The sequence below is a fragment of the Salvelinus namaycush genome, chromosome 32 (assembly GCF_016432855.1).
Source record: "Salvelinus namaycush isolate Seneca chromosome 32, SaNama_1.0, whole genome shotgun sequence".
Taxonomy (NCBI): domain Eukaryota; kingdom Metazoa; phylum Chordata; class Actinopteri; order Salmoniformes; family Salmonidae; genus Salvelinus; species Salvelinus namaycush.
In genome coordinates this window covers 27,834,306-27,860,934 of record NC_052338.1, presented here as the reverse complement: position 1 = coordinate 27,860,934, position 26,629 = coordinate 27,834,306, and the positions used below count along the sequence as shown (strand labels likewise).

The 26,629-nt window shown below is 43.0% G+C and overlaps 3 protein-coding genes and 1 long non-coding RNA gene across 6 annotated transcripts in view; 1 reads left to right on the top strand and 3 right to left on the bottom strand.

Annotated features, from left to right (window-relative positions):
* Nucleotides 1-205: 205 nt before the first annotated feature.
* hoxa1a (homeobox A1a) lies at nt 206-2,155 on the bottom strand. Its single transcript, XM_038972348.1, has 2 exons — nt 1,534-2,155; nt 206-576 (listed from the first exon to the last, which is right to left on the bottom strand). The coding sequence occupies exons 1-2, from the start codon at nt 2,147-2,149 to the stop codon at nt 206-208; spliced, it is 987 nt and encodes a 328-aa protein (XP_038828276.1). The 5' UTR covers nt 2,150-2,155.
* A 3,873-nt stretch (nt 2,156-6,028) lies between these two features.
* LOC120027519 (homeobox protein Hox-A2a-like) lies at nt 6,029-8,998 on the bottom strand. The gene is made up of 2 exons (XM_038972480.1): nt 7,781-8,998; nt 6,029-7,119 (listed from the first exon to the last, which is right to left on the bottom strand). Exons 1-2 carry the CDS (start codon nt 8,142-8,144, stop codon nt 6,350-6,352), a joined length of 1,134 nt encoding a protein of 377 aa, XP_038828408.1. The 5' UTR covers nt 8,145-8,998; the 3' UTR covers nt 6,029-6,349.
* A 2,738-nt stretch (nt 8,999-11,736) lies between these two features.
* LOC120026940 (homeobox protein Hox-A3a-like) overlaps nt 11,737-26,629 on the bottom strand; it is a 35,721-nt gene continuing 20,828 nt past the window's right edge. The window contains exons 1-4 of one of the 3 annotated variants that reach the window (XM_038971719.1): nt 22,837-23,064; nt 21,348-21,408; nt 16,879-17,466; nt 11,737-13,660 (exon numbers count right to left, since the gene is read on the bottom strand). In XM_038971719.1, the coding sequence (XP_038827647.1) occupies nt 12,864-13,660; nt 16,879-17,350 (1,269 nt within the window). In that variant the 5' untranslated portion in view covers nt 17,351-17,466; nt 21,348-21,408; nt 22,837-23,064 and the 3' untranslated portion in view covers nt 11,737-12,863. Of the gene's footprint in view, nt 13,661-16,878; nt 17,467-19,510; nt 19,856-21,347; nt 21,409-22,836; nt 23,065-26,629 lie in introns of those variants that run through there. The other 2 variants (XM_038971718.1, XM_038971721.1) reach the window with 2 other exon arrangements.
* On the top strand, nt 22,838-25,481 carry LOC120026943. The gene is made up of 2 exons (XR_005473251.1): nt 22,838-23,506; nt 24,745-25,481. It is a non-coding gene; the product is annotated as an uncharacterized LOC120026943 (long non-coding RNA).

Genomic DNA, 26,629 nt, shown 5'->3' with positions numbered 1-26,629 from the left:
TGTTACCCTGTTTAAACCACAAATTACAACACACCATAGATGAACCACGCAGCCAGGACAATAGCCCAATCTCATTGTCTCAAAATCCCCCAAGTAGTGCATACATTTTTATATTTACCTTGTTCAAATTAATTTAACCTATCCGAGTTAGGACTTGTACATTATATTTACTATATGTAGACCGTTGCCACGCAGCAAGGGTTCTTTAGCTGGAGGAGTATGGGTCAACCCCAGAGGACACTGTTGAAGAGGCTGGAGATGGGGTGGAGGGGGCGGAGAGGGACTTCTCAGATCCGGCTGCTTTTTCCGGGCAGCTATCCCTCGGGTCTGACACTGCGGCATTGGTGGGCAGCAGGCATTCCTTCTCGCGCTTCTTCTGTTTCATCCTGCGGTTCTGGAACCAGATTTTGACCTGAGTCTCGTTCAGTTGAAGCGCTGCCGCGATCTCCACGCGCCGCGCGCGGGTCAAATACTTGTTGAAGTGGAACTCCTTCTCAAGCTCGGTGAGTTGCTTGGTGGTGAAGTTGGTCCGGACGGTGTTGGACTGCCCCCCATAGCCGTACTCCCCTGATCTGCCTGTAGAGGAATGAAGGGAGAATATGAGGGATCCCTGGAGGTCAGGACTAAATAAAGGCCAAGGAAGTTGGAGAACTGACACATTTCTCCCAACCTATGATCCTTAGAAATCGTGTGCCATGCACACATGTTTGGAAAGGTACTGTCATTTTTACGCACAATGGTTTAAATCCATCTTTTTGATCGTCAGAAGTTAACATAACTAAAAGTAGTTCAAATGTATATGTTCAAATGCACAACAATGTAAACATTGCCACAATTACTTTGTGACATGTTAATTTTCACTCATTCAACCTTTCATGCATGCTCAAATCACTTATGATGACATCAGTGGAATGTTTCGTTACTTTGTATTCAATATTTTACGAAAGGCAAACAGTTCATCACCTTTTTCACAGTCAAATACACGCGTCATGCGTGGGTATTAGATGCCTGCTTAGATGTCCACTTTCTCCAACACCCCAAAATGTTCCATGCATTCCAGATATCACACCCAAGACAAACCAGACACCATACCAATAGCTTACCCGGCCTAAAACTCAGACTTACAACTGGTAATTATATATGGCCCAACACTTCAAAACACGTCCTAAAGGAGAGTTTGGCCAACTTGAGAGCTGAATACCATAGAACTGAATGCCATGTTGTTGCATCTAAGAAGCGTTCCATAATGTCACTCACCATGCGTAATTTGGATACGATCCATGTGGCGTCAGAATGGCTGCCGTGACATTGTGGTGTTGTGTCAGCGTATCATTGTGAAATCATATCTATTTGAAACTGCAATGGCCAAACCCTCATCCTCCACTCTGCACTTGGGTTACTTCCTCCAAAATCTGTCTTGACTACACCTGTTCCAATAATAACAGACGGCCAATCGATCTATTACTCACACTCTACAATTGGGTTTATGAGAGGTGCATTCATCTGTCAACTTATGCATTGTACGGCACCCACCTGTCTTGGGCGGGTTCCTCTTCACTTTCATCCAATCGAAGGTCTGTGCGTTGGAGGCGCTCTCGGAGGACAGGGGCGAGCAGCACGAGTCAAGGTGGGCCGCGTGCAGGGGTGACAGCGGGTTTGAGCACCCAGAGAAAGGAGGCAGGTTCGCCTGCTCGTGCCCGCCACCATAGGTGGCGTGAGCGTACTGGAGCTGACCCAGGGGCGCTCCCCCATAACCTTGGCGATGCTGCGGTACCATGGACGAGGAAATGTTGCCGGAGTACATTAATGGGGCGCACTGGGGGAAACCCGTGGCCGACTCCACTTCCTGGTTCAATGCGTAATGGTTGTAGGTGGCACAAAAGCCCTGGGGTCCATAGCCTGAGCCGCAGGCAGGATGGGCCCCATAGGCTAAACCCAGAGAGCCAGTAGGAGTCTGGTAGGACCCCGTTTGGTGAGGGATGCCATCCGGGGAAGACCTATTGGGCATGAAGCGCTCATCCGCCCCACAGTTGTTCACGGTGACTGCGCAGGACTGGAATGTAGTAATTCCGTGGTCGGAGTGGAAAGCCCTGACTGAGCAGGACCCGCCGTCGCCGCTCATCACAGAGTAATCTAACAAGCTGCTCATTGTAGCATTGTCTCAGCGGGACTGACACCGTCCACAAAAGGCCCGGTCTTCTGATGAATCTCTCCTTGTCTCACCCTGGGTGACCGTGCCACCTTACCGGTTCCCTGCCTTATCAGATAAGGGAGGGGGCAACACAGGGCGATATCAATGAAACGGTGGGTGGTCACGTGGACCGGGTCAGCCAGTGAGCTGCTTGGCCCTGTCCCCTTAGCTGTGACAGATTGTTGTCTGAGTGGGTATTTAAATTCCAAGCGCTCATCGATCAAGGTGACGTGCTTCGGCACTAATGTATTGGCCGAGCAAACAATGAGCCCGGAGGCAGACACGGCGGACAGCGCTCAGGTCGCATGTAGAGCGGGGAACAGCAAATACGGCATCCACTCTATAGCCTGCCCAGCTCGGATGACTGTCTGGAGAATAGTTATAGGCTTTCCCAAGACCCTCCAGGAAAATGACCTACTCTGTTTCTTCAGTATGCACGAGGTAAGGTGGCATTTCAAGATGAACAGGGGGGATATGGAAATATAACTGAATGTATTGAGCGAGAGAGAGAGAGCGAGAGAGAGAGAGAGAGAGAGAGAGAGAGAGAGAGAGAGAGAGAGAGAGAGAGAGAGAGAGAGAGAGAGAGAGAGAGAGAGAGAGAAAGATAAGAGACTGTGTGTTAACATCGTCAGCTGGTTGGCATGGAGACGTGAGTCTGGTACACCCGTTCCTCTCAACTGCAACTTACCATAACCGTGGGCCTATTCAGCAGGATTCAACATGCATTATGTTATTTCACTAGATTGGGGTCTGTATACATCACTTATGTATCAAGGACTTCCCTGTCGTTTGACCTCATCTCTGCGTTGATAGCGGGACAGAGGCATTGTAGGGTTTAGATTTCTTTGAGGCAGGCTAGCTGAGCCCCACGACGATATTTGAAGAGCACAGAGTTGACCCATCACAAAGAATCATAGTGACACAGTATTAATAGTGTTGCTCCAAAGGCCAGTCTACAGTGTAGGTTACTCTCATGATCAAGTGATCAGCTGATTTAATAATGGGAGGTCTGTGTTGTAAGGCTCCTACAGCCTGAGGAGAAACTGCTGCTTGATTATCCTGTTTGAGAAATGAATGGTGATGAAATATACTGTTGCAGAGAAAGAGTAAAATATAGGGTGACTGGTGCTCTCAGTCCTGGTGCTAAACTCTCTCAATTGAATGCAAACGGATTTATTGGCATGGGAAACATGTTTACATTGCCAAAGCAAGTGGAATAGATAACAAACGGAAGTGAAATAAACAATCAGAAATTAATATTAAACATTACACTCACAAAAGATTCAAAAGAATAGAGACATGTCAAAGGTTATATTACTGGCTATGGACAGTGTTGTAACAATGTACAAATAGTTATTAAAGTAGGGGTTTGTTCTTCAATGGTTGCTCTTTGCTTGTGGCAACAGGTCACACATACTTCTGCTGTGATGGGAGTTTGGGAGTTTATATGGGAGTTTATCCAAATTAGATTTGTTTTCAAATTATTTGTGGGTCTGTGTAATCTAAGGGAATTATGGTCATACATTTGACACGAGGTCAGGATGTGCAGCTCGTTTCCACCTCATTTTGTGGGCAGTGGGCACATAGCATCTCTCTCTCTCTCTCTCTCTCGCACACACACACACACACACACACACACACACAGAGATTCAACCCAAGCCCAATAGGCTACGTCATAGTCACAAAGTATGTTTTTATATAACGTCACAAAGACATGTGACATGATGTTTCAAAATCAGTTGCAAGCTGAACTGTATGATCATTATTATCGCACACAGAAAGACACACACGGGCACATATCACACTCACACATAACAAAGACAGAGAGAGGACGAGGGTAGAGTGAGAAGAGGGGGAGAGTGGTTTGCGCCCCTACTGGATGATAAGAGGACTGTATGGCCTAGTGTCGGTCATTCTTACAACAGCCTCTTTTCCTTCTCAGCAGTATTTCCCTCGCGGTAGTAGATTAGCTCACATTGAGCTTCTAGAGCATAACCCATATGAACGCTGATAGGGCCTATCGTAAATTTAGAATAAAAACGGACTGACACTACAAGACTCTTAAGTCTGAGAAATGCAAGAAAGTATCACACTCCTTCCTTACTCTTCCATTTTCTCCCTTCATCATCTCTCTCTCTCTACAACGGTGCACACAGCCTAGCCCCTAGTGCGTAGGCGCAGCATTGAATCTCTTCCCCAGGCCATGGACGTTCCAGAATACGCTTTGTGCGAACATGGAATGGGGAGAGAAAAGGCGCATTGTTTCGGAATGATTTCGTTACCAGCCTTTGGAAAGGAAAGCCCAAGTTGGACCAGAGTTGTATAGCCTAGGCTTATATAGCAGCTTTCCTCTTCGCATATGTGCATAGCCCACTGCCAGTTTGTTTTTAGGAAGTTAAATATTGGCTAAACGTCACTCCAGTTAAATGTAATACGGCTATGCACTTAACTTTGCAATGATACGTTTTATGATCGATCCATGCTATGTAGCAACCGGTGGTTAGTATGCCCACAAGCATAAGCATGTTGAGTGAAATAGCCCATTCCGAAATTATAACAGGAATGTAATAATTCTACCCAAATTTCATAAAACTTGCACAGTGAAATGGGTAATACACACATTTCTCCAAGACTATAGAGAAATATATTTCTGCAAGAACAAAACACATTTATAGCCGAAAGCAATTTTGCCCTAATAGATTATTCTTATGAAAATCTCAATTTAACCAAATGCATTTCTTGGCATAGGCCTACACTGTTCCCCAACATTAAACGCATTAGAGCTATTTTTAGAAAATATAAAACGTTTAAAATGAATACTAATGTATAGGCCTGCAGCAGCCTGTTTTGAATTAGGCTACTTACAGCACGAGGGGTGAGATTCTTCTGCTGTCCGCTGCCCTGCACGCTTGGAGAGCCCGCGCGCTGTATTTGAACAACTATAAAAATGAATTATTACCTAAAGCCTACAAAGCTTCCGCGTTTTTGGCTTCGAATTGCGAATCCCATCCAAAAACATTTTATTTGTGCGTTATACATCACAATTGGTCTCTTTGATGCCATTCTTATTAATGACGTGGTTTGATTTATGAGCTCGGAAAACATGGCTCGAGCATTTGCCTCCCCATGCATCCAGCACTGGGAGCTCGCACTACAGGGAGACATGCTATTGCTAGCCTACCATGTTTACAATTCTACTAACTTTACAACCAGAGCAAGTAAAAGAGGACATTTATTCAAAATATACTGTAGTAGGTAAGTTTACGGAGTTTGTTGTACAATCGCCTCTGAGTTACATGAAATTGGACCAGAAAAGTTTTCAAAATAGTTTCTGATTCAAAATTGTAAGATTATGTTTTTATTCAACAAATTATTTGAACTAATATAAACTTCATTCTCGAATTTCACCGCTATTTAAATCAGTGAAAATAATTTTAAAGGTGCTAATTTGAAATGAACATAAACAGAATACAACCTTAATGGCTCTAAATTGGTGAACTGAGATTATTAAACCTCATCGATGAAGATTTGTGTTTGGGTTTTTTTATCCCACGAAATGTTATACTTACAATATAATATAAACCAAGCATTTATTATAATTACTATAGAATTCCTACTCAGAGATCAGGATATATTGGCCTGCTTTCATCAGACTATTTTGCCTTGCAAATTAACGAGAGTAAATTTGTATTCAGGATGAACTAATTAACATTTAATCGATTGGTTATTCCTCCTTTCTATTTTTTGGACAAAAATACATTTGATCCAAATTACACTTTACACTTCATGAAACGGTTTGGATAATAATAACTGTACACAATCTTGCAATTTCCTTATGGTAATTCAGATTTATTTCTAACAAAAATAGTCATGGAGTTGTAAGCTATACAAAAATAAAATGACCAGATTTCATACTATTGTGCACCTTTACACAAATTGCATCTTGAGAAATCAAATTGTTATTGTAATTACAAGCATATTGTATATTTGTCCAGACTCTTACCTTAAATTAATCGACTAATCAATGAATCAATGAAAATAAAATGTGCCGATCATATAGGCCTAAAACAACCACCAAAATGAAATTCATAGTTAAACCAGAGTTTTAATTTATTAAATGTTCCGGTTTAAAAGTCTTGTTCTATTTTTTGATTGATTTCAATAGCTCAGATGTTGCAAGTCGATTGTAGTTAGTGACTCCGAGAAAAAGTAGAAGCTGTCCGTAGATATGTCCAGATTGTCCACGGGGCTGTCCAGGGATTCTGACAAACTGGGCGAAGCGGCATCGGAGAGGTGAAGGCAAGAATCCGAGGAGAATACTTGGAAATCGTGTATTGAGACGTCCAGGGCTGGGGGACTACCGCCATTGTCCGGGCCAGTTGCAGAGCCGGAGCCTATTGTTGACACGCAGCCTGGAACAGTGGGTGACGGGTTGAGAAAATGTTTCAGATTTTTGTCATTGCTGCTCAGTGGCGAAACTGTATAACTCTGGGCCTCGCCATTGTGCGGACCAACATTCTGGAGCTGCTGGGAAGAGCTCAGCGAGTTATGCTGAAAGGAGCAGGCCTCTCTCTCCATAAGGGCCCCGGTCACTGTATTGAGGCTCTGCTCAAACAGCGAGCCATCATTCTCCTCGTCGTTGCTCTGGATTCCGTCCCCGGCGCTCGGTCCTTTCCCTTCGCCATTGTGGTTCTCCTTGCATTGGGTCTGCCTCTTGTGCTTCATCCGGCGGTTCTGGAACCACACTTTGACCTGCCGCTCGGTGAGGTCCAGCAGGGCGGCTATCTCCACCCTTCTCGGTCGGCACAGATACTTGTTGAAGTGGAACTCCTTCTCCAGCTCCAGGAGCTGTGTGTTGGTGTACGCAGTCCTCAACCGCCGGGAGCCCCCTCCCCCTCCTCCTCCACTTTCTAGAATCTCAGGGGAACCTGAAACAGCAGCACATAAACCATAAGATTAAGAAGCATTTCAACATGAGCAACAATTACTTGATAATGCACATATTACGCCCGAATAGACACAAACCACCAGAGAGTAAGTAGCCTATTCCACACAGTGGCTACTTCGGCAAAATGGCCGCTCATTCAGAGCAGCACCCAATGCATCCCTTTACCCACAAATATTATTGCAATATGGATATTGATAAATAAATGCACACTATTAGACTAAGTCCTATAGTGCACCATATGTACCTAATTTCCCCTCAAAATACAGCAGAGAGAGAAAGCGGTAGTGTAGTCCAGGCCGGTGTAGGCTAGCTGATATACTAATGAATGCCCCAGCTGCCCCGCACCGCAACACTAGTCTATCACTCTTCATTACTGTCACACATCAGAACTCTGGCACTGCTCAGCGAGGAAGGACAGCGTGGAAATCAAATACATATTTTTAAATTACTTACCTTTTCCCAAACTTTTAGGAGAAGTAGAGTAAAAATATGTTGATCCCAATGCGTAATTGTGAACAGGAAATTAATGTCGAATATGCAACTTGGTAATGACTAGCCTATTACCACTCCTTCAGGTGCTTAGAACCTGGATTCTGCATAAAAATGTCGACACTTTAAATTACCCCATTAAAACCACCCACCTTTCGGGGAGAAGCATACAGGTCCACTCGTTATAGCTGTCGCCGTGGAAGTCGGCAGGTGATTCTTCTTGGAGGCTTTCTTCTCCCGCATCCAGGGGTATTCCGGGGGTAGGGAGGCGGTGGGCAGAGGGCAGCATCCATCCGGGCTGAGTCTGGGCCGGCTGTGCCTCGGGTGGCTTCCCGGGTTGAGGCTGGGAATGGTCTGCTCAAAAGGAGGAGGAATCAGTGTCGAGCGTGAAAGCGTCGATCTCTTGATTGATGAACTTTGAAATGAATCACCGACAGGGGGGAAAGATGTCAGGCACTCAGCAAGCGACGGCTGACTATTGATAAAACCGCTCTCTCGCTCGAATTCGTAATTCATCTCAGCTCACTGCGAGCCGGGGAAAGTTTGCTGCGTGTATTTTTATTTGTCGCGGCTCAATGAGAAAGATAGACTTTTTTCAAATTCACTGATTACGGCCGTATGGTGAACGAGCTGCTATTAAACTATTGAATTCATGGAGACAAGGTGGAAATTGGAACGAACTGCCTGTCACATGATTACTTCTGCCCAATGACAATTTGGGGTTTAATCAAAAGAAGCCACTGTCTGCTTGATTGATCTAAAAACTCTGGTAAAGAACGCCTCGTCTATGCGGGGAAGGCTGTTTTTATTTACACCTTTGTCTCGTCCCTTAACCCCCCAGTCAACTCCACTAAGCTATAAATGTGTTTTTAGAATGGCCGCCTGCGCGCTGTGACAGGGAAGTAGCTACACTTGCTCGTGCACTCTTCTTTTCTGGTGTTGAGTATGTCAATAGAGAACGCCCCGCGCCACGCAAATCACGCAAATCACGCCAATAGATAGCTACATGCTATGCCTGCGGTCATTAGCAAAGTTAGCCATTCATGTAGAGTTCAGTCAGGGAAAACACACCGCAAAACTAATACTGAGGGCTCCTGACAGAAACAAAACCCAACAATCCAATGTGTTCCAAAGCGGTAGAGCTAACCATATAGACTGTGTTCATATACGTTCTGTTCAATACAAGCATCTATGGGCTATATAGGCAAGGCTCATACATTGATACACACAACTGGGAACTTAGAGTCATACTTATTGTGGCTAATGCTCACTACGATGCCATGTTACTGTCACCCACTTGTGTGCAATACATTCATTACACATGAAGAAGTGAAATATTGTGCACAACACCCAAATACCCAAATAGCCTATACACACACACACACACACACACACACACACACACACACACACACACACACACACACACACACACACACACACACACACACACACACACACACACACACACACACATACACACACACACACACACACACACATACACACACTATACAAGTGGTGTATGTATTAGCAATCGGATTTTATACAATGATACGAACCTAATGCAAAAAAATTACAACAAAAAAATATTTCAAATGTCAAATTCAGCAAATTGTGCATTTGCATACCAATCATGTTCTGCTTCACTTTAGTCCACAATGAACCGTTACTCGTTCTCTATCTCTATAAAAGACAGCACTTACACCACTCTGCATCGGTCACTCTGCATAGTACTCCCGGGTTCACTAAAGTAAGGTTGACCGATATTCTAAAAATAATCTGGTCTTTATGCTGCTTCTCTTGCGGGTTTTCCCCGGATATGGGAGGTTTTAGAAGGCGTCTGAGGCCAGGTGTGGTGGGTTGTGGGTGGACAAGTGCAAGAATGGAGAAAAGGATCCTCTTTACATACATCCTCTTTACAGAGAGTGATATGTGCCCACATTTCTAATACCCCTTTGTTCTATTGCACAGTATAAACCAAACCTGCCATGGGAATAGGTCGTTTAAACGAATACATTGCAGGGAGATTCTGTAGAAGGACATGTGTATCGACTGAGCAGCTCCCACAGTGTTTGGTAATTTGCCCGTCCAGTACAATCTGTGAAAGCCACATTTTGGATGTTTTTTGTCAAACAGTCAGGAAGTAGCTATGTTGTTTTCTTTAGAAAAAAAACTGGAATAGTTGGTTGGAGAGAGGAGAAAAATAAGTGGTAGGCCTCGCTCAGTTTATTGCTTATATACCAAACAAAGAATCCTGGAAGCCTGCGCGCGATCAATCTTACTTGCTAAAAGGTCTGACAGCTCGGTGCCCTCAGAACACATTTAAGGCTTCTAACTCTCCCCTGGATCAAATGCAGCCAGGAAGCGGCGAGAAACACTGGCCACTCAGATTAGAACACGTTTCTGTTTGCAATCACAGCTTTTCTGTCGCTTAAAGGGTGTTTTAAGACATTAAAAATACAAGGAAAATTTAGCAGATGGGCGATAATGCGCGTAAACGGTGAGTAGGCTGAACCAACATCTCCATTGCATTTTTCTTTCTGGAATTTATTTTTGCGTGTTTACAAAACGTCCATATTTTCGTTGGAGCAAACATTTGGGTTTGTTGGAGATGAGGAGAGTACGCAAAGGACGGGGCTGCTGAGGAGGAGAAGGATGGCTTTTGGGAATTACGCATAGGCTTTGTCTGCAAGGCAAGGAGTGGGTGGCGGCTTTCTGTGAACCCTACTCCGACCTACACACTTTTTTACAGGGTTATTCTGGGGGAATGATTTAGGACCCCTTTCCCACGGATGGAAATACAATGAACAACAATTCATTTTTTTCAAACCAAAACCTTATTTATGGTGCGTTAAAATCTCCTACATATGAGTCAAATCAATGCAGTGTGTGTGTGTGTGTGTGTGTGTGTGTGTGTGTGTGTGTGTGTGTGTGTGTGTGTGTGTGTGTGTGTGTGTGTGCGTGTGTGTGTGTGTGTGTGTGTGTGTGTGTGTGTGTGTGTGTGTGTTTTGGATCCAGAGCTGCTCAGTGTATGCTGACAGACCATGGTTCAATTGTTCTAGGTTCCCCTGCTAACCATATGTCAGGATCATAGAGCTCTTGCCTTATAATATCAGTCATTTTGTCATCGTTCTAAAGTAAATAAATTCGAGTACAGCTTCTGTAAAACTTTTCGATAATCCTGAAATGCATTTGAGGGGAAACTATCAATTTACTAGTAAAGTACGTGTCTTCGATTATTGGTAGGGAAATAGTGCACAATGCATGGTACTGAATGTTGCATCGTGTTCTGCATTATTGGTCTGTATTGACCTGCTTTATATAATTAATCAATATGCTCATTGAATTATGTTTGAATATCTAAACTTGAATGTAGTCAAATTAATTCAATAGAAAATACGTGTTATTCTATATGTACGACAGCTTTCTTTTTCAGACATGTGTGAATTCAATTTGGGCGTGCCACAACAAAGGAAACTGAAGTACACATTCCCAAAAGCTAGTCTTCAGAGAGACATACACAAGCTATAATTGTCATACTTATTTTACGTGACTGCACAATATTAACAGCTGAGATTATGTTGAATACTTTTTGCTTCTTCTAAACCTCTATAATTATTATTGTGAGCAGCGAATCCCGCGGCCACATAGGACTATTTAGCTGCATCAGATAGCATATAAATCAAATATTCATATGTCCTGTATTACACCCCCTTCATTAAGTCTCATCTACATCATTTACATTTGTAAATAACTATAATTATGAGCTTAACAGGCCATTTTATGCATCCTATAGCGCCATAATACATTTGAAACAGTTCCACCTAAAATGTAGTGATTGAATATAGGTCTATCAGCAAACTTTTTCCACTAACGGTTTCTCATTTAACCTATTTTATCCTAACAGATACTGCAGAAGATCCTCGTGACACGTTTGTTATTATGGATGTGCCCATGCGGAGGAGGCGCGGAACAAGGCCACCGCAAGAGCTTCTGAGTTGCCCACGCGCTAGAGGAGACAAAACAAGAGGCCTACAATGTTTTCGTGATTTATTGTCACTACAAATTAAATATGATGTTATAGATTATTAATGGTATTACAGATTATGAGATAATGGGGATACATTTGTTTTTATGAAATAGCATAGCCTCTAAAGTCCTACCAGTTTTTTTTCTACCTCACAAATTAGGCTTTTTATGGGATATTAAGGTGTTTATTATTACTATTATTACTATTATTATTATTATTATTCCTTCCTTATTGTAGTTTGTGCCATTGTGTTCTACGTTCAAATTCCCTCGAAATGAAGGTTGAAAGATACATTTATATTGAAAATCATTTATTTATCCGAACTGCAGCAGGATGGAATGTATGACATTGAAACAGAAACTTGGTAATATCTCAAATATTTTTTTTTTCAATAAAAAAAATTCTAATGTCTGTCCTTCCTTCCAACCTTATTGCATGATTGCGTGATTTACATTCGTAGAGAAAAAAAAGACCTCCTCGAAGAAAAATAACACCAACATATTATGTGCTGCTGAGAGTCGTGTCTGTCTGTGGTCTGTCCGTCGTCTGTCTGCCGTCAGGTAAAGGGTAGAACTGGAGCCGAGGTCTGTTTCCAATAACCTTCTCCCCACATACAAAGAGCACGGGGTGGTTAAATAATACTAAAGAACTCCATATTACGTCAGAACAAAAATAAATAAAATGTTGAAAGTCCAACAAAACACAATTTGGGTAGGTCATAGGCTGGAGCTTCCAGACCTTCCTTTGTGTGTGTGTCTCAAAAAACCCTGCACATGATTCCTATAAGGATCCTTCCACAAGTGCAACAAAATGCAAAACAATAACATAAAAACATATATTCAACTGTGGATAAATAACAAAAAATCACATTAAAAAGAATACCATAATATTTGTTCATATACCCTGTTTGATTTTTGTTTTTAGAAACAAGTTAAAGATTAAATAGGTCTATGCATTTGTGCCCCCGCGCTTGTCATATCAGATAATATGTCTGCGTGGAACAATGACACCATAGCAAATAGACAGAATATTTTAAGCAAAGTGATTACTTTCCTATCCTACTTCACACATTCAACTATATAAAAAACATAACGTAAAGCAAAGAAAAGGTGGAAGAAGCTACTGAAGAAGAGAAGGAACAAAGCGATGGTAGGTCTGGAGGTATAGGACAATGGGGCGGAGTGATCCGGGGTGCATCCCGGCTACAGATGCGTAAGTTTGGGCGCTTCCTGAATTCTTCCCTGAGAGTAGTGCGGCGTAAGGTCTGTGTACGTCGGGTTCGGATCACACAGTCCGTGATGGTGACTATTGCCCATAGTGATTGCTCCATTGTAGTCCATGTGTGTGGACGGCGGGTGCGAGAGATGGGTCAGGCCGAAAATGGAGGACCCGTTGTTGGGCATCGAATCGACGTAGCCTCCGCTAACATACACAGGGCTGCCCTGCTGCAAGTGCGCCCCATAGCCCCCATTGCCTTGGAGAGGATGCGCGTCATACTCGGGCGTGGGCGAGCCGCCAGTCCCGGGATATCTCTTCTGAGAGGGCGGGCAGTTGTTTAGGGAGCTGTTCAAGGGAGGGGGATATGACGTGGGCATACCGTATGCATTATGAGCGGGCTTATTGTAAGACGTTGGCGACTGGGACGCATAGGGGACACTGTTAACCAGAGAATGCATAGAGTTGAGGTATCCTCCACCCCCACTACTGGGAGATGGACCGAGGGGACTCCGAGGGGACTGTCCCCCGGGAGAGGGCATCATGCCGCACCCTTTCTGATCCTTTTTGTACTTCATCCTGCGGTTCTGGAACCAGATCTTAATCTGCCGCTCCGTGAGGTTGAGCAGGTTGGCCATCTCGACCCTGCGGGGTCTGCAGAGGTAACGGTTGAAGTGGAACTCCTTCTCCAGTTCCACCAGCTGTGCGCTGGTATAAGCCGTCCGGGCTCTCTTCGACGCGGCTGACCCGCCCGTGGGGCTCTTGTCTCCTTGGCAACTCTCAACTGCGCGGAAGAGGAAAAGGTAGAAGGTCAATCAGTAACCAACCCCAGCAGCAAGCACAAGAACAAGACCCACAGAGTGACAAGATACATATAGCTGATTACACACGTCTCTCCGCATGGACCGACTCAAATACACATATCATTAAGAGTTCTACAAATGCAGATAAAACAGAGATGTCCCAGTAGACTGTGGATGTTACTAATTTAATTATATCAGACATATCATTAACTATGATTGTATACATGCTGAGGCCGGCTCTTAAGTGTTAGCTATGCTTTACGCAAAAGCCAAATAAAAATTGTGTGCGTGCGTGCGTGCGTGCGTGCGTGCGTGCGTGCGTGCGTGCGTGCGTGTGTGTGTGTGTGTGTGTGTGTGTGTGTGTGTGTGTGTGTGTGTGTGTGTGTGTGTGTGTGTGTGTGTGTGTGTGTGTGTGTGAGAAAACGAAAGATTAGATAGGGTTGTAGGACCACATCCATACACAGCCGTGCTGTGCATTATAATACCTCCTATATCTCACTGGAGCTGTATTCAAACATCTGTATTCCTCAAGGCGCATGAGCTAAACCTCGCCATGCCTTCTCCTTTGAGTCTCACCAAGCTGAATGGCTGGGGCTCGGCCGCTGCACACCAAGGTGTTGGTCTAGTTACCGTTTGTGGCATGTTGCCAACATCTAATAAATTGTACTTCTAGCTACTGTACAGAGGCTGAGCGAGAGGAATGCAGCATGCCATCATGTTCCTACTGGGCACAGACATCAGTTGAAAGTTTAGTTTAGATTTACATTTGGTTGAGTTGTCAACTAACTTGAATTCAACATGAAATCAACCAAAAATTTTGATTTAGGTTCAAAGTTAGGTGAAAAAAATACAAAATTATCTTATGTAGATAACTTTTTGCAAATCCAAACAGTTTTCCACATTGATTCAATGAGAATCACATGTAAATTGTTGGTTGAAATGATGTGGAAACAACTTTGATTCAACCAATTTTTGCCCATTTAGATTTTCTTTTTTAGAAATGAGGAGAGAAATATTTTCATCATCTCAGTTTCAGAAACGACGCTACTATACTGCTGCTTCCTGGACCCCTGGAAGAGAAGCTGCTGCTTTTTTATTGTTTTATTTTACATTTATTTAACTAGGCAAGTCAATTAAGAACAAGTTCTTATTTTCCATGACGGCCTAGGGGATGCCTTGTTCAGGGGCAGAACGGCCTTGTTCAGGGGCATAACTGCCTTTTTCAGGGGCATAACTGCCTTTTTCAGGGGCATAACTGCCTTTTTCAGGGGCAGAACGGCCTTGTTCAGGGGCATAACTGCCTTTTTCAGGGGCATAACTGCCTTGTTCAGGGGCAGAACGCCAGATTTTAAACTTATCAGCTCGGGGATTCGATCTTCCAAACTTTCGGTTACTAGTCCAACGCTCTAACCACTAGGCCGCCCCATACTGCTTTAGCTTTAGCAGTATGGGGATCCTAATAAAACACTTTTAAATGGTAGGAAACATGCTATAATCATTCTATAATCCAAATAATCATAATTATCCAAATAAAACATTTAGTAATTATACTGTTTTAAACATGAGCTACTGCTGTAATTGGAATTATTGGCATATGGTTGAGGGTTCTGTGAATTATTGGCATATGTTTGAGGGTTCTGTGAATTATTGGCATATGGTTGAGGGTTCTGTGAATTATTGGCATATGTTTGGGGGTTCTGTGAATTATTGGCATATGGTTGAGGGTTCTGTGAATTATTGGCATATGGTTGAGGGTTCTGTGAATTATTGGCATATGGTTGAGGGTTCTGTGAATTATTGGCATATGGTTGAGGGTTCTGTGAATTATTGGCATATGGTTGAGGGTTCTGGGAATTTTTGGCATATGGTTGAGGGTTCTGTGAATTATATTCATACCTGTGCGTAAAAAACAAGCTATAGAAGACTTCTATTCAATCAGCTTTAGCTGATTTCTGCACAGCGTCTGTTTTGACGTGTCAGAGCTGGAACTAGATTAGAGCGCCTCCTGACATTATACCTAAAACAGACATTGCCATTCGCTGCACTGGAGTTCTCATGAACAGAAATTCCATGCAGCCTTGTTTACACGTTCCACCACAGGAATGTGAGATGGAATCTACACCTCCATTATGACGATAGAAATACTCATTATTTTGTTTAATGATTTGTCCATTTGAGCGTCAATATTTTTATACAGCCTACACTTTCTGTGTCTGAACTTCTAACTCGAGTGGGGCGGGTGTGGCTTCGTGACAATGATCGCAAGAGAAGCTGCTCACCGATTTGACTACTCCAATGCAGTTCCACCTCTGACACCGCCAAAACATCCATCCGCTATGCGGGTGTCTTCTAAAACCGGTAAACGCTCGATCTGATTGAATCTAGGTCTAGGGTTTGAAAAGGTCCCTTTGGCATTAATTTGGCAGACATCCTGACAAACTCCTGATAAATGTGATTCACTAGATCTTCTAGATGCCTGGATGCCCCACTTATTTAACTTCTCACTAAATATATTCCCAAAAGGTGGACATAAATAGGCCTACTATAGCCTATGGAGACAATATGATTTGGTAAGGCCATGGGAATTTAAGCGTCTTTGAACTTTGGGTTACATGTTGGTAAACAACTTCCTCCCCATCCACTGGCTCTTCCTGTAATCAAAACAATGGAACAAATTGGAACAGCTGTTTTTGCGTGTTTGTTTGTTGTCCTGCACACAACTTTGGTGATCCGGGCCAATATGTGATGTTTATTCTAGCATCAAGTCAACGCTAGAGCATACGGACAACAAATGGTGCATGAACCAAGGCCTAAAACTATGAGGAATGCATCACAAAGGAGTATTTCTAATGAACAGGACTACATCATAATATATAATAAAGGATGCGTTATATATCAACATATTGAGATAACATTGGAGTATGCGTAATAGGCCTCTGGAATGCATAATGATGGAAGAACCATATGACATCACGGGAGTGTATGCGTAATAGGACTAGATTAGGATAGATAATAAGGAATACATCACAATGGTAGAACAATACTTCGTTCAGTTGTGAGGCAAACGTTTGAGAATATAAATGTATGCAGCATAATCAAACCTTCTATTGTAACCTTGGTTGGTTCTTCTGTTTACGCATGAATAATGAGGTGTATTTTATCACGTGTTTCATCAGCAGTGGGGGTCTAGGTCATATACCTGAGCTGGAGCTACTGGTTTTAGGCTTCTGGTTCTGACGGGACTCTTTCATCCATGGGAAGATGTGTTTCCGGGTGGTGGAGGTCGGTGAGCCGTGTACGGGGCCATTTGAGTCGGCTTGACTGGAGCCGTTGCTCTTGTTCTGGTTGAGAGAACCGGGGGACTGTGACTGGAGAGGGGGTGGCGGGACAGACACCGACACCTGTGGTTGATTGCTGTCGGTGAGGACGGGTGGCTGCGCCGCCTGGATGGCCGTACTCCTATCACAGCTCTCTGCTATCTCCCCCGGCTTCTGCAGTGCGACCGAGCCGTCTGGGGACTGCAGGGAGCAGGCGGGTCGATGGTACTCACTTTCCACATGAGAGGCCCGGGGATATTGGACCTGATTGGCGTCATAACTGAAGCCATTTGCGCTTTGATACGGGTAGCCACTGTAAATTGCGGAGCTGTCGTAGTAGGTTGCCTTTTGCATCTCGCCGTTTCCCAATATTTATTTCAGAAACTGACAGGGTCTTGACACCCTTGTAGAATAACATTGGCACCCTTGGTCACGTGACGCCTCTCCGCCAATGGCCTCCTCGGGTGAACCTAGGGTTACAAGAAGCACCGTGAGGAGAAGAAATGGTGGCGATCCATCTTACTTTTCAATACAGGGCTGACACCAGCGACTATGGAGGCAAGATAGGGACAACAGTTATCTGGCTATTATCGTTTACCTTCTGTTAACAATACAGGGCACAAAAGCATGCACAAACCTCATATCACCACCTGCACTTACGGCACACCAACTGTATCAAAATAAATACTTTTATAAAAGCATATACTCAATTGTGCCATATTAATAATGGTGCCAAAATGAAATGAGAAAATACAGTTTAACAGGTTAGTTATAGAACACAAAACGATTGGCCTATGTTGTGTACAAGGTCAGAAGGCTGACGGTTGTCATTAAGCTTTATTATATTACATGTAATAATATTATTTGTTAGCTAAAATCCACATGAAAAATCCACCTCAAATCTCCCATAATCGTTGTACGGAATAGGCGGGCCAGCCCTCAACGCGGTGTGCTGTAGTCTACCCCAGCCCAACCACCTGGCTGAAATCTCTGTCTGGGCTAAAAGCATAAACAATCACATTCCCCAGTTTTTGCTGCATATTTTTGTAGAACCAAGATGGATGACAGGGCCAGGAGGAAACCTGAAAAACCGGGCGGGCATCCGCGCATCTCCATGACCACGACGTGAACTTTACCTCGCAGGCCTATAATAATGGCTCCTGTCGCTGCTGTCGACGCGGGCGCCCGTCCCGGTGATGTATGGGGGTCAGTAGCTGGCGGGATGCAGAAAGCGGGCCGATGAACAGCTAGGCTATGGCTCGATCAGGCACACAGAGATCCGGGATGTAGCCTAGAACTATAGGGTTACTAGCCTACTACATAGCTACTCAAGGAAGAAGCCTAGCTATTGTGGCTACAATGAGTAGGACTGCTCACCCACTGCTAGCAGTCTACTGGCTGAGGTTGGCAAACTGGGGTCATATCCAACGAGAAGTTATTGAAATACTATCCAATTGAATTTATAGGTTTTTATTTGAGATATTCGATGTGGGCAAATGGGTACAATACACAAGTTTGTAAAATAAAACAGTTGGGCTTTCGTTAGAGGGATTTCGGGCTTAATTTGTGAAGCCTTGTAGTCTTAATAAAGTAAGAACAATAGGCTAACAATACTGTCACAGCCGCTCTAAAGTTACTCTAATGGACATTATGTTTGTCATCAAACAAACAAAGAGATGAAACATAAACGAGTCATTTGATGCAGCAGTATCAAGTAACAAACTATTTAAAGTCTGAAGCTAATTTCATAGCTACTGGCAACTGGGATAGCTTAATAGGCAGGTTAATGTAGGCTATTGTGGAAACTTAAATGAAAATATGAACATATTGTACAGCATAGTTATGGCAGTCCGAAGACAGTTAATTCAAATAAATGACTGAATTAATTCATGATAAAACGGTGAAAGTGGAGAAGGTTTGTGATGTATGATATTAATTATATTTCTATTCAAAATAAATATATTACTACTCTGTTAGGCTGTTACAATGTAGTACTAACTGTGGGCAATAGTAATAATAGTGATATTAATAAATCAATCGTATCAATCATAAACATTACCATTATCTTAATATACTATGACCTATAAGATATTTTAAAATAATAGAAAATGGATAGATAATTAGTTAACTACCGCTCGTTACAGACAATGCACCACGACAAAACAAAAACTCTCTGAAAACCAGACCCTCTTGCCCTCAACACACCGTAGAATGAAAATGAATTTTACATCCCATCACAACATCTGCTCTTAAAGCCATGATCTGGAAAACCTATCAGAATGCTTTTTGATGCATTTCCAAAAGAAATAGTCCGGTACAAAAAAGAAAGCCAGGGCAGAAAAGAGAAGACAGAGAGAAGACAGAGCCTTCTAATGCTCAACCCCCCGCTCCGCGCGAGAGATCTGTCTGTGTTGTGAACTCTTCCTGAACCGAGATGTAAGTCATACAGTGATAAATCACCGCGCGACGCAAACTCTGCCATTTACAACCGAGAGAGATTTCTGGCCTGCTTACCTTTTCCTCTGACGACGAATGCAGAGCACAACGCAATATTTCTCATTCAACGACAAAATCGATCAGAACAGTAGTCCAGAGAAAAAGTTTAGCTGGGGTAGAATCAGCAGGACCAGCCTGCACCTAGCTCATACAGGACTCATCGGCCACAACAGAAAAGGGAAGAGGCGAGTGGCTCTGTGTGTAGAAGAAACGAACTCCCTTTTTTCTGTTCGACGTCGAAGGGTAAACCGAGATTATGAAAGCAGGCGCGAGCACTTGGGTCGCCCAGATAAGCGCTATCTGCCCTCACGGTTGAACTTATCACATGCTAGAGCAGTGCCCATGCATCATACCAATATTAAACCTAGGCTATGCTGGACTATGTGTACAAGTACGTGCACAAGTACCATGCAGACATCACCAGACCAGTGAACTCCCCCGAAACATAGCGTCACCATAGACAAGAACAATTATGCAAATGAACTAGCGCCTTGAACACAGAAAGCTACTTCAAATCGTGTGGCTCTCCTCCCCCACGTGATGAAGTAGTATGGGGAAAAACCACGAACACTAAGTGTTTTATGGCATTTGTTGTTATTTATTCCACACAGAATCGAATAACATAAGTACACAGAATAACGCAGCACAGCAGATGACAACAGCACATTACCATTACTATGAGAGGGATAAAAATCGTCATTAATCATTTACCAACATTTTAGCATTTTATGTAGTCTATCAAGCCTTTTGTTTACGAATGGTGCTGGGAGTTTTGGTTATTTTCGTTGCAATATTCCACCAATTTCAAAGTTCCTAGGATGGAATAGGTATGTTTCCTGAATGGTATAAAAAATAAATAAACGATGCGTTAATGAACTGGGGACACCGCAGATCAAAGCCTTGGTTGGGATGAACCAAGGGAAAGACCCCCCATCAGGCTCTTGGTGAGAAAAATGGAAAGGAGTTACACTTCCAGAAGGGAGAACAGAGACTAGAGAAACAGGGGGAGAAAGAAACCGAGAGCATGGGGAATCCCTCTGCATGTGAATGGTGACGTTTGCGGCCAAGGCAAAAATATTTATGTCCTCTTGCATCTCTAGGCAGTAAACACGTCTTGAGCACTGCTTCTCTTGTCTTCTGAGGCCGCAGGATGGATGGATGGAAGGACAGAGTCAGCCACACAGTAAAAAGATATAGACTAGAACATTCGGACGGCGTGGGAGGGTGAGTGGGACAAACATTCACGTGTGAGGATATTTTTTAGCAAACATTGCCTTTCTTTTTCAAAGCAGAATAATGACTTGGTATAATTATTTTCTCCTTTGTGTTTTGCCGAAATGCTGAGTCGTGATTTCCATTAATGTGGGCCCTAACTACGACGCTAGATGTCATGGAGATAGCGGGAACAGAAGGCAGATTGATATTAATACAAAAAGGACGAATACAACCCATCAAACATTGTTGGGCTTTTTGGCAGTAGCATTTTGCTAAGTTTACAGCAAGTTAAGCGTTGTCTATAGCCTACGCCTAGGCTGATGGTTTTCAGAGATAGGATTTATTTTTAAAGGAGCAAGGCACCGCTCCAAGAGGTGCGATTCCCCCCATCGTTTTTATAGTGACAAATTAGACTACAAAAGACATGTGGAAGAGAACGAATTATTGCTCTCAGGCGTTTCATATCACCACAACAAGCTGTAGGAAGTGTAAGCTACAGGCTATGGATGTGTGTGTATGCTACACACATGTGTGTAAGGGCGCTGGAATAGGCGTCTTTGTGCTACTTATTAGAATTGAATAAGGATATGACCATCAAGCATTTGTAACATAAATCGATAAGGACATAATATGGACTTACCGATGGCAGGGCAGGATCTCGTGAAGACTGTAGGATGGATGGGATTTATTTAGGCAGAATTCTGAAAGAAAAATGTAAATGAACGTTACTAGAGCCATACTGTTTTTTCCCTAATAAACCTATAGGTCCAGGATTACACCTAACATTTAAATGCGTATCATTATCAACAAGAACAATATGTATGCTATAGTAGCTTCCTACCATATTTTACAAGATAGTAATTAATTAAATTAAGTAACAATCCATCAATTTATGGATATTTGGATAAGGCTAATTCATTTTGAACAATAAATTCCTACAACATTAACCGACAAAATAAGTCACGCAAATTGATCAAATGTAGTTGAATTGTGATATGTCCTGCAAATGTAGCCGCTATTCAAAAAGCCGAAATATTGTGTCATATTGTAATCATATTTGTTCGTTTTGCAACACAGTTAGTTAATGTTCTTTAAATAAGACATATCATCCACATTATCAGAAATAACCAAATGTTTGGCTCGTAATAAAAATAACACATCTTAAAACCAACAATCAGATGTATCGTTCAACGTTCAAATTATTTTTTACAAATTACAAAACTATCCTGAAAACAATAAAGTAGCTTGCACTATTGTACAGCTTCTCTATTTTGGGGTGTATTTTTCTCCACCATTGGAATTGGATCGAATAGTCATTAGCTCTCGCGCAACGGCTGCCCCATGTCCCCGCGCCCATAAATCACACTCGAGCGCCATGACCTCAGCGCGGCCGCGCGGTTCTGGATGGCACTCCGTCTTCCATTATATTCTCGTTTCCCTGGCGGAGCGGCACAACCCCACAGCTTTTCTTAACTTTTTATGGACCTCAATTTGATTTATCCTTTCGCGAGAAAACCCATATATAACACCACAAATGAATGTATTTTATAGGGAAAGGAATTACACCTCCGAGCAGGACGTCATGACTGCTTTCACCTCCTATGTTTTCTCTTCTTCTTCTCCCCAACAGACGTTCAAATGGCTGGGTTTATTTGCAAACGGATATGTAGGCCAACTGCAAATCTGATGTATCTGGCTATGGCTGCCTAACCTCCATACGGTTCTGTAGCTGAACAAATAGCGAGTCTCTGTAGCCTAGCAGAGGATTCTGAGGATTCCTATCAAAATGAAACTGGGGAAAAATTGTAATTATATATATTTCTTTTTTTTTGGGGGGGGGGGTGATATTTAAAACACCAGTGTAGTTAGGCTACACCATGGGATGGGGAATTGTTATAGGCGCTTGGAAACTAAGCTCAAATGGTCCCACTGTATAGTGAAGGAAATATCAGTGAAGTTATGTTTAATGTAATTCATTTTAGTAGCCAAACACGTGAATATCGATACTCTTTAAAGATGTTCCAGTCTTAGTTTTCCAGCCAGGCAAAACCATGGAGTCTTTTTTTCTTACTGACCTCTGCTTCTCGCGGCAATAACTCACGACAGTAATGAACAATCGGCGGAAATACCTCAAAATAAAATCCATCCTCCCGAAGCACGAGCTCTGACTCTGTCCGCGAGGAAAAACATATCCGTCCGTGACAGCACTATAATACCGTCCACAAAAACCAAGAACATCTTTCTTTCCTCTCTCCCTCTTGCTTCATCTCGTTGGCAAATGTCTAGAAAGCCCCGACTCCACTCACGGAAAGTGGGGTGACGCGCGCAATCGTTGTATGGCCAGACCGGGGCTCCGGTTTTTTCTTCGTGCCATAACACTGTATTATGCGCCCTGCTCACGTGACACAACGTCAACTTAAATCGCTTTTATTTGAGCCTGTGAATCATTAATGGAGGCAGTCATTGCCCCTGAGGAGAAACGGATCACTTTGGAGGGAGGATAAAGAGGGTGGATGACACTGCAATGTATCTGGCAAAGGGACATATATCTCGCAATGCCACTCTACATTCACACAACTCGTCCGATTCCAAAGCGTGTGTGTTCGGTCGGTTTTGAAGGCTTTCGAGTGGCGCAGAGGTTTAAGGCACTGCAACTCAGTGCTAGAAGTTTCACTACAGACTATGGTTCGATCCCGGGCTGTCTCACAACCGGCCGTGATCGGGAGTCTCAAGGAGCGGCGCACAATTGCCCCAGCGTCGTCCGGGTTATGGAGGGTTTGACCGGGATAGGCCATCATGGTAAAATAATAATTTGTTCTTAACTGACTTGCGTAGGTAAATAAAGGTTAAATATCTTCAGTGCCCATTTAAGTTAACAGAGAGTGCTAATCCCGATGGAATATACTGTGATCATTGGCCAGCTAGCCTTGAGCCACTGGCAGAGCAAGGGAAGCGTTTGCCACTGCGAGATACAGAGAGGTCTTTACGGGTGGCGGATGGATCACTCAACACCTGAGTTACCCCTTACTATTTTATTGAGAGATAAGGCTGGGGCTATTGTGTGCAGAGTGTGCAGAGGCCCTCATCATCACCCCACATCCCAAGCTATAGTCTACAACCACTCACTCACACATTCAGACAATAGCCTACATGCTGGCGGACCAATGGAAATCAAATGTCTTATAGTTAGTTACCTGTCCGAATGCTGAGTAAAGGTGTGCGCCCCGGTAGCCGGGAGGTGTGAGTGCGTGTCAGTCAGTCAGCGCTGAGCTGAGAGGGCATAGTGCATGCGGGAGCTCATTGAACTGAATATTTACCCCCCTAGTCAGTGCAGGGACCCTCCATTCATCCTGCAGCTCTTATGCATTCCCTACGGCCAGTTGAGTAATGCTGGAAATTATAGGTTCGCACAGAGGGCATACTCAATTCCCAGTATGGGGAGGGGGAAGGATCAGGTGGTAATATGGCAACTAGCCTACTCTTATGAGAAGAAGGCCAACGACAACAGTCATCTTTGAAATAAATGTATATTCTATTGCAGTCCATAATAGGTCCACAACTTAAGTTATGAACGTATTGTGGCCCACTACATGATATCGTTTAGCCTTCCCGGGCATTGCCTAAACCTTGACCGGAAGAGCAGCCCTTCTCTCCGCACCGTTTGGCGCTTGATTTCCGTCAACACTGAGCAGCGGGCGTGGAAATGTTCCTCCACCATAACTATTAATCACGCCAAGCGGACATGGACCGCATCCCACTCCCACATCACAGCACCCTTTGTCTTCTCAAACTACAACTTGAGCCGTTTAAACTTTTAAAACCCGAACAGGAGGTAACAATCTCTTATCAGTTTACATTTCAGACCACTTTATGGATGATTGGGAGTGAGGAGGCTCAGATTTGATTCGCATTAATTCATTTTGTACTTTTTGTGAAGGGGTGAAGTCATTTAAACTCCTTTTTAGAGTTTGGCCTGTACTTTGGGATACATTTTAGTGATACAGAAATGTGATTAATATCTTTCTCTGTTCTTCTAGTTCGGCCAGATTTGCATACCACTCCACCAGCCCCGAGAGCACGTGCATTGCAACACCGGAGAGCGTCTGGGGCTGAGCTGACTGTGGACGGAAAACAGACCCTTTCTCCCACGCCACCTTTCGCCACCGCGCCTGAACTTTTCCCTGACCCAAACCGAGGCGCGGAGAGTTGAGTGTGAACATATTTTGGTTGAAAAACAAGGAGTAGACGGAGACTACATAACCAATAAGAGCTATACCTTCCTTTTCAGCTGGGAACGTTTTGGATCCTTGTTTTTAACGGGCTCTTGTTGGTTTCAGCAGTTGATTAGCCTATTTCTTGGTTTGTATGTATACATATATTAAAATTAGTAACATAAAGCTGGTAACCTAAATCCAACTTCCAACATTTACCAGCCTTGAGCCGTAGACTTGAGCCGTAGACAGTCCTCTCCACACCGCTCCGTCATTGGATGTTCGCCAGACTGCGGTGCATCTCTCCACAATGTTGACATTTGAAGCTCTTAACAGCGAGCCTTGGGTTACCGATACACTCAGCAGAATATAACTCTTTCTCTGAGGTTTACATCGGCCAACATCAAGGCTAATGCGAAATTCAACGCCCTAAACTGGTTTGGCGTGCATGCTAAAACAGAGAAGCCTCGGTGGATCTCGCTATACTCTCCATAACGGACTGACTTCTGTTGTGGTGGTTTGTTTCAGTATGTGCTGTAGAAATAAAATTGTAGTGGTAATAATGTTGAATTTTGGTTGTCATATTTTTTCATGCATTTCCATTGTAACGTTTGATAGTTTATCGTTATATATATTTAGTGTAGTGAAGAGCTAATTATATAAAACTAAGAACAAAATACAAAACGTCTTAATCTGACCTCAAAGCAATAATAATACTGGAAAATAATAATAATAATACACATTATGAATGGCACATTTCATTGGATTAGTTCTGGGAAGCTTTAACTCAAACTAATACATAACGCTCAAAGCCATTTTCAATTTATTTATATGCCTATCATTCTTAAAACGTATATTGCATGCTACGTGAATCTTCCATAACAGCCTATAGCCTAGTCAGTCTTTCGTGGAGAGGATGAAGATCTGTTAATGTTTAACTGAGTTCTTGATTGTTCTTTGTGTCTTCTCTGTCTGAGGCGCCCTTTCAGCAATGTGGACAACTCATTCATGCCCAATAGCCTACTGATATTTGCCTTCTAAAATGGTGCATGTGGCTTAGCTACACGACGAGACACGTTAAAATGCACACAAACTATTAATTTTAAAAAGTACTTTTATTACAAAATATTTTGAAAACAGTCATCTTTACCTAATGAAAACTGAGTACAGCTTTTCAAACAACTGTTTTTACCTAAATCTAACAATCCTTACAATTCAATAAAACGCAGTTTTATTCATACCATTACGAACAAATGCGTTTTTGTATCAAGAAAATACAATTATAAGTGACAGAGCATGCTGTGTGTGAATAAACATGGTAACGCTTCCTCGCTCAGGGTCATTGGGTCGCTGTAAGGTAAGGTATATTGTGATCACGTATGTCCACTGCCAATATACACTTGGGTCGAGTTAATTGCATTGTTTCTTTACAATTACCTTATTTATGCTCAATTAGCGAAGTGGCATTTCTGTGCTCTACAGCCTTGAATGTAAGCCACAGGTCATGAGCGCACAAGTAGTCACACTGCATCTCTTTGTCAATCTCAGCAGTATTATAACAACGGGGTGTCGCTACATCTTTTATCAGTTTATTTTACAGTATTATATGAGTTCTCTCAACGTTTATGCCACGTTGCAATTCCATATCCGTCTCCTCGGTGTTTTTGAGTATTTTTAGGGTACATTTGCGCATAAATAGGATGTTATGGAA

Excerpts from the sequence above, each read along its gene's own strand:
- LOC120027519 (XM_038972480.1), bottom strand. The coding sequence starts at position 8,144 with ATGAATTACGAATTCGAGCGAGAGAGCGGTTTTATCAATAGTCAGCCG. Across the intron at positions 7,120-7,780 it reads TGTATGCTTCTCCCCGAAAG|GTTCCCCTGAGATTCTAGAA; the intron begins GTGGGTGGTTTT and ends CTGCTGTTTCAG.
- hoxa1a (XM_038972348.1), bottom strand. The coding sequence starts at position 2,149 with ATGAGCAGCTTGTTAGATTACTCTGTGATGAGCGGCGACGGCGGGTCC. Across the intron at positions 577-1,533 it reads GAGGAACCCGCCCAAGACAG|GCAGATCAGGGGAGTACGGC; the intron begins GTGGGTGCCGTA and ends ATTCCTCTACAG.